The 14,303-nt window shown below is 43.1% G+C and overlaps 1 protein-coding gene across 1 annotated transcript in view; it reads left to right on the top strand.

The window, feature by feature from the left end:
- The window catches only part of LOC133777180 (leucine-rich repeat-containing protein 37B-like), a 45,625-nt gene that overhangs the window by 14,113 nt on the left and 17,209 nt on the right, over positions 1 to 14,303 (top strand). Inside the window, exon 6 of the mRNA XM_062216662.1 lies at positions 9,945 to 10,024. Within this exon, the coding sequence (XP_062072646.1) occupies positions 9,945 to 10,024 (80 nt within the window). The remainder of the gene's footprint in view (positions 1 to 9,944; positions 10,025 to 14,303) is intronic.

Genomic DNA, 14,303 nt, shown 5'->3' with positions numbered 1-14,303 from the left:
AGTATTTAACCCTTTAGGCCTCTGGGGCTTTCTCATTAAGATAACTATCATGTCTAGTAACACAAGATCATTAGACTTTTTAATTCTCAAACATTTGTATTAATAGCATTTTCCATTATAGAAACTTAAAGTCTGGTACCACATCACATCTTGACAGTACTTCTAATATAATCCAAATAGCCTGATTAGTTGGTGTCTCTATAAGATGAGAGACATAGGTCCTTCGATTTTTTCAGGTGGGCCCAAACTGGAAAAACCAAAGTCCAGGATTTACTGGAAATTTTAGAGACCAGATTGTTTGAAACTTTGATTTTTTGAATGCCTGTCAAGAATGCCAAGAAGGCTCAAAATCCAAAATATCTGGTTGAAATAAGATTTCTTAAAATCATGACATAACATAGACCAAATTTGATCATTGTTACAAGGTGATGATTCAAATTTTTGAAAAAAGCACATATTTAAATAACCCATAGCTCTTAATAAAAATTCAGCTGTTTTTGAACAATTAGAATTTAACAGACATCAAGAGAACATAATAGATTACTTTAACACACTGCTTTAACAGAGAATCAGATTTTCATTCTATCTGAAAGAGATATTGAGCTTCCTGGGATCTTTTGCTGTGAGGTTTCCTTCTTTTACCTTCTTTCATATTGGTGACCATGTTTCTGTGTTTCTGTGTGTAACACATCCTTAAGCATCTTTTGCAGGGCAGGATGAGTGGCAACAAATTCTTTCAGTTTCTGTTTGCTATGAAAAGTCTTAATTTCACCTTCATTCACAAATGAGAGCTTTGCAGGATATAGTATTCTGGGCTGGCAGTTTTTCTCTCTTAGTACCTGGGCTATGTCTCGCCATTCCCTTCTAGCTTGTAGGGTTTCTGATGAGAAGTCTGCTGTGAGTCTAATTGGAGATCCTCTAAGAGTAATCTGACGTTTCTCTCTTGCACATTTTAGGATCTTTTCTTTGTGTTTCACTGTGGTGAGTTTGATTACAACATGTCGTGGTGAGGATCTCTTTTGGTCATGTTTATTAGGGGTTCTATAAGCTTCCTGTACTAAGATGCCTCTGTCCTTCTCCAAACCTGGGAAATTTTCTGCTAGTATCTCATTGAAAATGCCTTCTAATCCTTTCTCCCTCTCCATGCCTTCAGGAACTCCTAGAACCCGAATGTTGGGTTTTTTAATAGTATCCTGTAGATTCCCGACAATATTTTTTAGATTTCTAATTTCTTCTTTTCTTTGGTTTGCCTGTTTCCTTTCCTGTTCTCTGTCTTCTAAGTCTGATATTCTCTCTTCTGCTTCGCCCATTCTGTTTTTAAGGCTCTCTAATGTGTTTGTCATTTGATCTATTGAATTCTTCATTTCATTATGATTTCTAGTCACTATCAGAGTTTCTTGTTCTACTAGTTGTTTCATTACATTTTGATTCCTCCTTAATATTTCACTTTCACGAGAGAGATTTTCTATCTTGTCCATTAAGGATTTCTGTAGTTCAAGAATTTGTTTTTGAGAACTTCTTAATGTTCTTATCAATGTTTTAAGATCCGCTTCTAGCATTTCTTCGATCTCATCATCTTCATAACCTTGAATTGGGGTGTCTTTTTCATTTGGGGGCGTCATAGTGTCTTCCTTGTTCTTGTTAGATTGGTTTTTGCGTTTGTTGTTTGGCATGTTGGAGATATTTGGTTTCTTCACTGTGGTGTTTTTTCTTGTTACACTATGGCTCTAGATTAAGTGGACTGTCTGCTTTCAGTGGAGCCTTAGAGGCTTGAGATGAGTGTGGACTGAGAGCTGTGTTTGGTTCCTCAGGGTTGAGGGTGTGTCAAAGATGACACTCCCAGGTTAGGTGTGGTAAAACTCTCTTTCTTTTTTTGATTTAAAAGGGAAGTAATTCTGCACAGCTGAACGTAATTGGAGGTAGTTAGCAGGCAAATGATATACCCACAGGAGCCAGAGATCAGAAGCTCTTTCCCAAGGACCACACAGGGAATCTGTGCTGCCCTCAGTGTGGGCTCCAATTCTCCTGCAGTCTCCCACTGGGTTGCCAAGTTAGATGCTAATCTCCTGTTATTTCACCCCTCCCCCCAGAGTCAGGTTTTTCTGCTAGGCTCAGGGCTAGTGCAGACCTGAGGTCGCCCTGCTTATGACGTATGTCCAAAATGGCGCCTGCTCTGTCTTGCTCACCTTTGAGAGGTGAGCGGAGAGAGAGAAACTTGTGTCTGTATCGGTCACGTTTTTTATTTTTTTCCTATCTCTCTTCTAGTTAGCCTGGTGAACTTTTCCCCACGGAGTTTCAAGCCTTGTTCCCTCTAGCCTCCTCTTTCTGCTTGCCCGCTGGTGTCTCGGGCTATTGAGTTTCAGCTCACCTCGTGTTCCAGCGCTGGTGCGTTGAGTCTGCCACTGGAGTCCCGAACTTGGGCTCCCATGCTCTCCACGCAGGTCCACTGTGAATCACTAGTTCCGGAAGAGTTTCCTATGCTGTTTCATCCCCTACTCTTCCTTGACCCTGCAGTATCTCCACTTATATTAAACTTTCTCTCCCCCCGGACTAATAGTGTGCTCTCTGCCTATTCCGCCATTTTTCCGCCCCCCCGACAGTTCATTTTTGTTTCGATTTTCACATTTTTAAAAAACGTTTATTTAATGAATATAAATTTCCAATGTACAGCTTATGGATTACAATGGCTTCCCCCTCCCATAACTTCCCTCCCACCCGCAACCCTCCCTTCTCCTGCTCTCTCTCCCCTTCCATTCACATCAAGATTCATTTTCAATTCTCTTTCTATACAGAAGATCAATTTAGTATATATTAAGTAAAGATTTCAACAGTTTGCACCCACATAGAAACACAAAGTGAAACATACTGTTTGAGTACTAGTTATGGCATTAAATTACAATGTACAGCACATTAAGGACAGAGATCCCACACGAGGAGCAAGTGCACAGTGACTCCTGCTGTTGACCCAATAAATTGACACTCTAGTTTATGGCGCCAGTAACCATCCTAGGCTGTCGTCATGAGTTGCCAAGGCTATGGAAGCCTTCCAAGTTCACCGACTCTGATCATATTTACACAAGGTCATAAAAGACAGAGTGAGGATAATAACCAATGATCCTAAGAGTGGCATTAACCAGGTCTGAACAATTATACAGCATTAAGTGGGGAAGAGGACCATCAGTACACACAGGATGGGAGTAGAGCCATTGGTGGTAGAGCAGAGGTTATGATTACGAAGGAATGAGGCCCAAGTGCGCTAGACAGGGTCTAGAACAAAGGACAGAGCCAATAAAATCTGTGGCTCTGACCTGGGCATCCTTCGACTCCAGGGCAGGTCCATTTCCAGTGATCCAACTCTTGGCAGAGCTGCTAGGGCTCTTCACAAGTTAACTTCTGCTGAAGCCCAGGCTTACCACATTGAAAGCCACTGCAGTGGACTGGCCTGTTGGGTCTCCTTGAGGGCAGATCACTGTACAGATCAGCCATTAATAGGCCTGCTACCCATTGCTTCTGATGCCTAGCTTTCTTTTCCTCCTGGTTTTTGTTAAAGCAGACCAGAGGATGCAAGTCAAGGGAGTGCCCAAGTCCCATCTCTAATCTTCGGTGGCCTGAACTGCATGTCTATAGTCACGTGCATGTTCTGTAGTAGTTTTTCTAAGGTAGACAATGCCCATGAGGAAAATTATTTTCTCACTTAAAAACTTTCTTTCCCTTTGGTCTGAAAGGGAGGTTTTTCCTACTTACTGTATACTTCGCTGATGGCGAAGTGAATCTAGCTATGAGATTATTACTTAAGCTCTTATTTTGGCTATGCTATTACAGAAAAATGTTAGCCATCTCTTTTATAAGGTCTAAAGATTTAATTGTGTGTCCTACAGATTCCTTCATAATACAATTAGTTTCCTACCTTGAAGAGAATAGAGAAATGAAAGAACAAGTTGGGCTTAGAATAGAGAAATGAGGGAGCCAGTCCTAGATCGCTTGCTGACAATAGCAATATCACATGAATACTTAGCAAACCGTTTCAACCATTAGATAACAACTTAAGAAAACATTTACCAGAAGGTCCAATGACCTCTATAAATTTTATGAATCATGTATTTGAAAACACCTCTTAAATATCTAACATGGTGTAGTTTGTTTAACCAGTAAACTTAAGCACAACCATATAAAATGTTTTTAGTTTCTTTCTACCAACAAGTCTAAAACATATGATGCAGAGATTCAGGTCACACAAATTAAAATGTATCTTTGATTAATTTTAGCAGCTTAAATTTATTGACATTCTTATCTATAAACCAATTAAAATAAAATTCTTAATAAAATTTTCTCATGTGGACATACAATATGTACACACATATAACATAGCATAATAGACCAATATAGCAATTTTAATAATAGCTTTTAAAATCTTTAACTCTTTTTGTGGATTGCCAATTGATTTGAATTGCTTTTTGTTTTTAGTAACCTCAGTTAACCATACTTTCTCTCAGTTGGCACTGTTAATACATTATTGGCTTCATCTGTTTACAGAGCCATCCCAAAGTACTGAATACAATAGAAGTGGCTGGAAAAAGTCCATAGGAACCTATAGGAGGACAGCTAAACACAGAACCAACAACGCTTTAGTTTTATGAGCAGCAAATCATATATAACTGTGGATGACAAAAGTCGTCATGTTTAAAATTATAAACTCATCAACCAACAAGAGGCACTTGCTTACTTCACAGTATTTTTGAAAGCACCTGTAGGATTTTACAAGTATTTAACCCTTTAGGCCTCTGGGGCTTTCTCATTAAGATAACTATCATGTCTAGTAACACAAGATCATTAGACTTTTTAATTCTCAAACATTTGTATTAATAGCATTTTCCATTATAGAAACTTAAAGTCTGGTACCACATCATATCTTGACAGGACTTCTAATATAATCCAAATAGCCTGATTAGTTGGTGTCTCTATAAGATGAGAGACATAGGTCCTTCGATTTTTTCAGGTGGGCCCAAACTGGAAAAACCAAAGTCCAGGATTTACTGGAAATTTTAGAGACCAGATTGTTTGAAACTTTGATTTTTTGAATGCCTGTCAAGAATGCCAAGAAGGCTCAAAATCCAAAATATCTGGTTGAAATAAGATTCCTTAAAATCATGACATAACATAGACCAAATTTGATCATTGTTACAAGGTGATTATTCAAATCTTTGAAAATAAGCACATATTTAAATAACCCATAGCTCTTAATAAAAATTCAGCTGTTTTTGAACAATTAGAATTTAACAGACATCAAGAGAACATAATAGATTATTTTAACACATTGCTTTAACAGAGAATCAGATTTTCATTCTATCTGAAAGAGAAATTGAGCTTCCTGTGATCTTTTGCTGTGAGGTTTCCTTCCTTTACCTCCTTTCATATTGATGACCATGTTTCTGTGTTTCTGTGTGTAACACATCGTTAAGCATCTTTTGCAGGGCAGGACGAGTGGCAACAAATTCTTTCAGTTTCTGTTTGCTATGAAAAGTCTTAATTTCACCTTCATTCACAAATGAGAGCTTTGCAGGATATAGTATTCTGGGCTGGCAGTTTTTCTCTCTTAGTACCTGGGCTATGTCTTGCCATTCCCTTCTAGCTTGTAGGGTTTCTGATGAGAAGTCTGCTGTGAGTCTAATTGGAGATCCTCTGAGAGTAATCTGACATTTCTCTCTGCACATTTTAGGATCTTTTCTTTATGTTTCACTGTGGTGAGTTTGATTACAACATGTTGTTGTGAGGATCTCTTTTGGTCATGTTTATTAGGGGTTCTATAAGCTTCCTGTACTAGGATGTCTCTGTCCTCCAAACCTGGGAAATTTTCTGCTAGTATCTCACTAAAAAGGCCTTCTAATCCTTTCTCCCTCTCCATGCCTTCAGGAACTCCTAGAACCCGAATGTTGGGTTTTTTAATAGTATCCTGTAGATTCCCGACAATATTTTTTAGAATTCTAATTTCTTCTTCTTTTCTTTTGTTTGACTGTTTCCCTCCCTGTTCTCAGTCTTCTAATTCCGATATTCTCTCTTCTGTTTCGCCCATTCTGTTTTTTTTTTTTTTTTTGACAGGAAGAGTGGATAGTGAGAGAGAGAGACAGAGAGAAAGGTCTTCCTTTGCTTTTGGTTCACCCTCCAATGGCCGCTGCGGCCGGCGCATCGTGCTGATCCTAAACCAGGACCCAAGTGCTTCTCCTGGTCTCCCATGCTGGTGCAGGGCCCAAGGACTTGGGCCATCCTCCACTGCCTTCCCGGGCCATAGCAGAGAGCTGGTCTGGAAGAGGGGCAACTGGGATAGAATCTGCCACCCTAACCAGGACTAGAACCTGGTGTGCTGGCGCCGCAAGGCGGATGATTAGCCTGTTAATCCACGGCGCCGGCTCACCCATTCTGTTTTTAAGGTTCTCTAATGTGTTTGTCATTTGATCTATTGAATTCTTCATTTCATTATGATTTCTCATCACTATCACCATTTCTTGTTCTACTAGTTGTTTCATTTCATTTTGATTCCTCCTTAATATTTCATTTTCACGAGAGAGATTTTCTATCTTGTCCATTAAGGATTTCTGTAGTTCAAGAATTTGTTTCTGAGAACTTCTTAATGTTCTTATCCATGTTTTTAGATCTGCTTCTTGCATTTCTTCTATCTAATCATCTTCATAATCTTGAATTGGGGTGTCTTTTTCATTTGGGGGGCGTCATAGTGTCTTCCTTGTTTTTGTTACCTTGGTTTTTGCGTTTGTTGTTTGGCATATTGGAGATATTTGGTTTCTTCACTGTGGCGTTTTTTTCTTGTTATACTATGGCTCTAGATTAAGTGGACTGTCTGCTTTTGGTGGAGCCTTAGAGGCTTGAGATGAGTGTGGCCTGAGAGCTGTGTTTGGTTCCTCAGGGTTGAGGGTGTGTCAAAGGTGACACTCCCAGGTTAGGCGTGGTAAATCTCTCTTTCTTTCATTCTTTTTTTTTTTTTTATTCAAAAGGGAAGTAATTCTGCACAGCTGAATGGAATTTCAGAGGTAGTTAGCAGGCGAATAATATACCCACAGGAGCCAGAGATGGGAAGCTCTTTCCCAAGGACCACAAAGGGAATCTGTGCTGCCCTCAGTGTGGGCTTCAATTCTCCTGCAGTCTCCCACTGGGTTTCCAAGTTAGATCCTAATCTCCTGTTATTTCACCCCCCCAGAGTCAGGTTTTTCTGCTAGGCTCAGGGCTGGTGCAGACCTGAGATTGCCGTGCTTATGACGTGTGTCCAAATTGGTGCCTGCTCTTTGTTTTGCTCGCCTTTGAGAGGTGAGTGGAGAGAGAGAAACTCGTGTCCTTATCGGTCACTTTTTTTTTCTCTCTCTTCTAGTTAGCCTGGTGAACTTTTCCCCACGGAGGTTCAAGCCTCGTTCCCTCTAGTCTCCTCTTTCAGCTTTCCAACTGGTGTCTCAGGCTAGTGAGGTTAGGCTCACCTTGTGTTCCAAGGCTGGTGTGTTGAGTCTGCCGCTGGTGTCCCCGAAAATATATTTTCAAGGAATATACTTTTTAGGGTTCTAGATCACAGGTACTTTCTCAGCAAAGAAGAGAATTGCCACCCTGTGTAGGTCTCTTCAAGTCATATTTTATCAGAGGGATTGTAACCCTAACCCTAACCTTAACCTTAACTCTAAACCCTAACCTTAACCCTAATCCTAACTCTAACCCTAACCCTAACCCTAACCCTAACCCTAACCTTAACCCTAAACCCTAATGCTAACCCTAACCCTAACACTAACCCTAACCCTAAATCTTAACACTAACCCTAGCCCTAATCCTAACCTTAACCCTAACCCTAACCTTAACCCTAACACCAGCCCTTTTCAAAGTAGTACTTGTCCTTGGGAGAAAAGTTCATTAATTGATCGATCAACCAGACAGAAAATCACTGAGAGGGGGCCGTCTCTGTGGTGTAGTGGGTAAAGCTGCTGCCTGCAATGCTGACATCCCATATGTGCACAGGTGTGAGTCCTGGCTGCTCTACTTCCAATCTAGCTCTTGGTTATGGCCTGGGAAAGCAGTAGAGGATGGCCCAAGTCCTTGGGCCCCTGCATCCATGTGAGAGACCTAGAAGAAGCTCCTGGCTCCTGGCTTTGGATTGGCACAGTTCCAGCCATTGTGGCCATCCCCCCTCCCCCTGTGTCTGCCGAAAGTGACACCTCCTCTTTTAACTCTTATAAAACTCAGCGCTTTTCAGTCAGAACCAGAAAAGAACTTTCTGACTGGAAAATTGTCAGAGTAACCTATCAAGAAGAAAATTATTAAAAGGAGATATTGCAGTTGTTTGCAAAAACAGATTTTAAAGTTTAAGATCAAGACAATTTTTAGGGCCGGTGCTGTGGTGTAGCAGGTAAAGCCACTACCTGCAGTGCTGGCACCCCATATAGGCACTAGTTTGTGTCCTGGCTGCTTCACTTCCAATCCAGCTCTCTGCTGTGGCCTAGGAAAGCAGTAGAAGATGGCCCAAGTCCTTGGATCCCTGCATCCACGTGGGAGACCTGGAGAAGCTCCTGGCTCCTGGCTTCAGATCAGCACAGCCCCAGCTGTTGCGGTGAATTGGGGAATGAACCAGCGGATGGAAGACCTTTCTCTCTTCTTCTAGCTCTCCTTCTCTCTCTGTTTAACTCTGACTTTCAAATAAATAAATAAATCTTTAAAAAGCAATTTTTAGATTTGATAACATATTGATATTTTTATGCATATATTTTAAAAACCTCATTGCTTTAGCAGATTAGACTTTAATTTTATGTAACTTTACCTTTGACATTAATGTTTACATTTAAAGATTTATTTATTTATTTGTTTGTTTTCATTTATTAAACTTTTATTTAATGAGTATAAATTTCCAAAGTACAGCTTATGGGTTACAATGGCTTCCCCCCTCCCATAACTTCCCTCCTGCCCGCAACCCTCCCCTTTCCCGCTCCCTCTCCCCTTCCATTCACATCAAGATTCATTTTCAATTCTCTTTATATACAGAAGATCAGTTTAGTATGTATTAGGTAAAGATTTCATCGCTTTAGCAGATTAGACTTTAATTTTATGTAACTTTACCTTTGACATTAATGTTTACATTTAAAGATTTATTTATTTATTTGAAAGTCAGAGTTACACGGAGAGAGGAGAGGCAGAGAGAGAGAGGTCTTCCATCTGCTGGTTCACCTCCCAGTTGGCCACAATTGTTGGAACTGTGCCGATCCAAAGCCAGGTTCCAGGAGCTTCTTCTGGGTCTCCCATGTGGGTGCAGGGGCCCAAGGACTTGGGCCATCTTCTATTGATTTCCAGGCCATAGCAGAGAACTGGATTGGAAGTGGAGCAGCTGGCTCTCAAACCAGCACCTATATGGGATGCTGGCGCTTCAGGCCAGGGTGTTAACCCACTGTGCCACAGCGCCTGCCTGAATGTTTACTTTTAGAAAACCCTGTAAACAGTATTTTTCTCAAATTTTTTTCTAATGTTATGGGACTTTTTATACCTTTGGTAACTTACTGAAGCCTTTAGGTATTTCTGTCTTATCTTTCCCTTTTCAGTCTAAACTAATCTAGCGATTTTACTTTAGGACAAAAGGGTTTTACAAGCAAGTTTTTTTCCCCACCCAGCAAACATAGGCACCTAGTCAACAGTCAGCTACTTGGGACCGTCTCTGAAACAGACATGTATCCAGGCAGTTGCAAGACAGTTCCCAAGGGTGACTGTGGGCCAGGGCCCATGTGCTATGGTGACAAGCCCACTGGAAATTGTCAGCTTACATCTTGGAGACTTTGTTATTGAACAGCCTTATTAATAAATTTAGTATTAATATTTTGAGAGTTCTTGCTGTCTATTCAGATAAGAATTCTGAATATCAACTCCAATAATCCAGGTGACATGGTATGTTTTTTTTTTTAATTTTTTTTTGATAGTGAGAAGACAGAGACAGGTCTTCCTTCCATTGGTTCACTCCACAAATGGCCGCTACGACCAGTGCTGTGCCGATCACATGGTAAGTTTTTAACATTTATTCAGTGAAAGACATACACAGAAAGTGAGGGCTTTATTTAGAAGAAGTCTGGAAGCACAGGCTGGGTCCATACCAGGCAGAGAGCAGGCTGGGAGCCACATGGAGCAAAGTGTGTGATTAGGAGCAGCTACAGGTAGCCCAGCTTGGCCAGGAGGCCCCAACCCTGGAGGTAAAGAACGGCAAGTGAGGGCCCGGCAAGGGAGGGCCCACCATGCTCCAGGCCTTTCGTTCACATCGCAGGGAGAGTGGTTACGTAGTCTTATTGGCAGGTGGATGTACAGGTGAGGTCAGGTATTGGCATGAGATCAAAAAGGGGGCAGGCTGAAGGCGTGGTCTCCAGCTCGTAAATCTAATCAGTTTAATCCCATGTGCCTGCCTCTATCAACTTGAGTATTGCTGCCCTGGCCGAGAGACAACTGGCCTTCCTCGTCCCCTCTCCCAGCAGAGGGGTGAGGTAACATGCTACAAACCAGAGAGAGAGAGAGAGAGAGAGAGAGGGAGAGAGGGAGAGAGGGAGAGAGGGAGAGAGGGAGAGAAAAGTTTAAACTGCCAAACTGCCTCGGGCTTTGTTTTCAGTCAGAACTCAGAGTCAGTCCATCTCATTTAGTGACCGTTTACTCGATGCCCTGTGCCTTAGAATTGTCATCTCCAATCCACCCACCGCCCAGTGCTTTTGCCTGACACTTGTTTTTTTTTCCTTCCACTGCCTAGCACATCTATTTTTTTCCTCTCTCAGCGGTGTGCAGTTGCAATTTCTTTTTCTTTCTTTCTTTTTTTTTAAAGATTTATTTATTTGAAAGTCAGTTACAGAGAGGAGGAGAGGTAGAGAGAGAGAGAGAGAGAGAGAGAGAGAGAGAGGAAGAGAGAGAGAGGTCTTCTATCCACTGGTTCACTCCCCAATTGGCTGCAACAGCTGGAGCTCATGCAGGTGCAGGGGCCCAAGGACCTGGGCCATCTTCTACTGCTTTCCCAGGCCATAGCAGAGAGCTGGATTGGAAGTGGAGCAGCCGGGTTTCAAACTGGTGTTTATATGGGATGCTGACACTGCAGTCAGTGGCTTTACCTGCTAAGCCACAGTGCCGGCCCCCAGTTGCAGTTTTGTCTCCTGTCTCCTGTGACGGAGAGTACTCTGGCAACTCTAGGAGTGGGTGACATCAAGCTGTCCTTCTGCCTCTTAGGGGCAGGCTCACTAAAACCAAAATGAAGGAACCCGGGTTTTTACCTTTTTCCCTCCCACCATTCCAACTGCCCCCTTGCCTGTGGCAGCTGTCTTTCCTTTGGCTGGTTCCTTGTGCCACATTGGGTTCCTCTGTGCTCCCAGGGCCCTACCCCGGCACACCAGGACGGTGAGTCACGTATGGATTTATCTGCCCACTGGCACCCGGCAAGGTCACCTCTATCAGCGTCCTGGGGTGGAGGTATCATACCCCAGCAACAAAAGAGGTAGAAACCCCATCTCTGAATCCTGGACACAAGCCCCTAGAAATGTTGTGGGGTTCTCAGACAGACAGGACACCGAAGCTCATAGCAGGAAAGCAGTCAAAGGCTGAGCCCCGAGCAAAGCGGGTCATTGCCTTACACACACTCTTACTTTCTTTGTCCCCCTCATACGGTTACCTACATTCTGATGGGGGTATTAAGGCTACAGGGTTGCTAGAGTGTTGTTACAGGGTTACACGTGAGCACATAGGTTCTGATTATGCCACTTCCTGGTTCTCTCTCTCTTTCTCCTCTGTTGTTCTGGGAGCCTCCTCGACCTTTGGTTTGATCTGAGAAGGCCCTTCACTTTCCTTTTGGAAACCCCTACCTCTGGGGTGAGCCTTGGGCTCAGTGTTACAGCTGGCACTTGGGATGACCACATCTCAGGTCAGAATGCCTGGTTCAGACCATGGTTCTGCTTCTGATTTCAGCTTCCTGCAAACGCAGACTCTGGGAGGCAGCAGATGATGGCTTAGGTGCTTAGTTCCTGCCACCCATGTGGGAGACCTGGACTGAATTCTGGGCTGCTGGGTTCTGCCTGGCCCAGCCCCAGCTGTTGCAGGCGTTTGGGGAAGTGAACCAGCAGATGGAAGATCTGTCCCTTCTGTCTCTGTTTCTCTGCCTTTCACCTCAAATGAAAATAATTAAGTAAAAGTTAAAAAAAAAGATGGCTGAGTGTGACTTTGGAACTGACTGTATGTGGTTAGTGGCTGCTGTATTGGATCCTAAAGTTCTATACAGATAATGCAGAGCATACAGAAGTTGCCGTTGTTGGACTGTGTCCTCACAAACTGAATTCCAGGACAGTGCTGCGGCTCAATAGGCTAATCCTCCGCCTTGTGTTGCCGGCGCACCAGGTCTAGTCCCGGTTGGGGTGGCGGATTCTGTCCCGGTTGCCCCTCTTCCTGTCCAGCTCTCTGCTATGTCCTGGGAGTGCAGTGGAGGATGGCCCAAGTGCTTGGGCCCTGCACCCGCATGGGAGACCAGGAGAAGCACCTGGATCCCAGCTTCGGATCAGTGCGGTACGCCGGCCGCAATGCACCAACCGCAGTGGCCATTGGAGGTTGAACCAATGGTAAAGGAAGACCTTTCTCTGTCTCTCTCTCTCACTGTCCACTCTGCCTGTCAAAAAACAAAACAAAACAAAAAATAGAAACTGAATTCCAAAACTCCTGTGTTGATGGTGTTTGGAGGTAGAGGCTTTGGGAGGTACTTAGGATTGGATGAGGTCAGGACAGAGGGAGCCCCATTGGCATTAGCAGCACTTTAGAAAGAGGGACCTGTGCCAGCATACGTGCTGTGTCCCAGCATGTGATGCTCTGTGTCATGTTATAATGCAGTAAGAGGGCCCCCAGCGGATGCTGAGCAGATGTCTGCACCATGGTCTTGGACTTCCCAGGTACCAGAACCATGAGCCAAATGAGCTTCTTTATAAATCACCCAGTCTTAGGTATTTTGCTGTAGCAACAGAAAACTAAGATAGTAGCATGCTTTACCCCCACACTACCATAGGGCTTTGTTCACTTAACACACCTATATATCTAGGAGAGAGATTGCCAAGGTCTATTTAATTTTTTATAACTGCTGCATCCTCTTATTATTCACAAAGGTGATCCTTTCTCAGTCTGGAGAGCCATAGGCCTTCACTTTTATAATAAGCCCTAAGAGCCCACATGTATCTTAACCAAGTACCTCACAACAACTGCAATTCCCCACACTTCCATAGTTATCAGCCTGGGCCCAAGAGAGCTTGACACTCACAGTACCTTTGAGGAACTTGGGAAACAATTTATCATGAGCCACTGCCCTAAAATACATTCAGTGTATGTGGCCTGTGCCCTGAATTCAGTGGTGGTTGGTCTTTTTTAATGGTTCTCCTTTAAAGAGCAAGGTCTTCTGAGAAAGACGGCAGTTAAGGTGGAGCACCTGCGGCTGATCTTGCTCCTGTCCTGATGTGGCCAAGGGGCACTGTGCAGCAGTGGGGTGACTGCGCACTGGTGGTGACTCTCACTACCTCTCAGTTGTCCTGAAGCCTTGTGGATCTCTGGCTAATTTTGGGCCTTGAGACAGTCTGCTCTTAGGATATTTCTGCTTGTGAGAAACTTTAAAATTTCCCAGGTCCCAGGGGCCGGCACTGTGGTGCAGTAGGTTAATCCATTGCGGCATCAGCATCCCATATGGGCGCCAGTTTGAGTCCCAGCTGCTCTTCTTCCAATCTGGTTCTCTGCTGTGGCCTGGGAAAGCAGTAGAAGATGTCCCACATCCTTGGGTCCCTGCACCTGTGTGGGATACCTGGAAGAAGCTCCTGGCTCCTGGCTTTGGATTGGCACAGCTCTGGCCTTTGCTGTTATTTGGGAATGAGCCAGTGGAAGAAAGACCTTTCTTTCTGTCTCTTCTCCCTCTCACTGTCTGTAACTCTTCCTCTCAAATAAGTAAATAAAAATCTTTTAAAAAAATAAAATTTCCCAGGTCCAAATGGCCTCTAGAGAAAGAAATTTCACTAACATGTTCCTATCTCTTGTTGTTGCTCCTGCAGAAGCTGCTTCTACTTCTTCCTGATTTAAGTATTTATTTGAAAGACAGAGTTAGAGAGTGAGAGCGAGAGCTAGAGTGAGAGAGAGATTTTCTTTTCTTTTTTTTTGTGTGTTTCTTTTTTTTTTCTTTTAAACTTTTATTTAATGAATATAAATTTCCAAAGTATAGCTTATGGGTTACAATGGCCTCCCTGCTCCCATAACTTCCCTCCCGCCCACAACCCTCCCCTTTCCTGCTCCCTTTCCCC

This window comes from Lepus europaeus, chromosome 18 (assembly GCF_033115175.1).
Source record: "Lepus europaeus isolate LE1 chromosome 18, mLepTim1.pri, whole genome shotgun sequence".
Classification (NCBI taxonomy): domain Eukaryota; kingdom Metazoa; phylum Chordata; class Mammalia; order Lagomorpha; family Leporidae; genus Lepus; species Lepus europaeus.
Note: the sequence above shows the minus strand (reverse complement) of the source record. Positions and strands in the feature narration are given on the sequence as shown.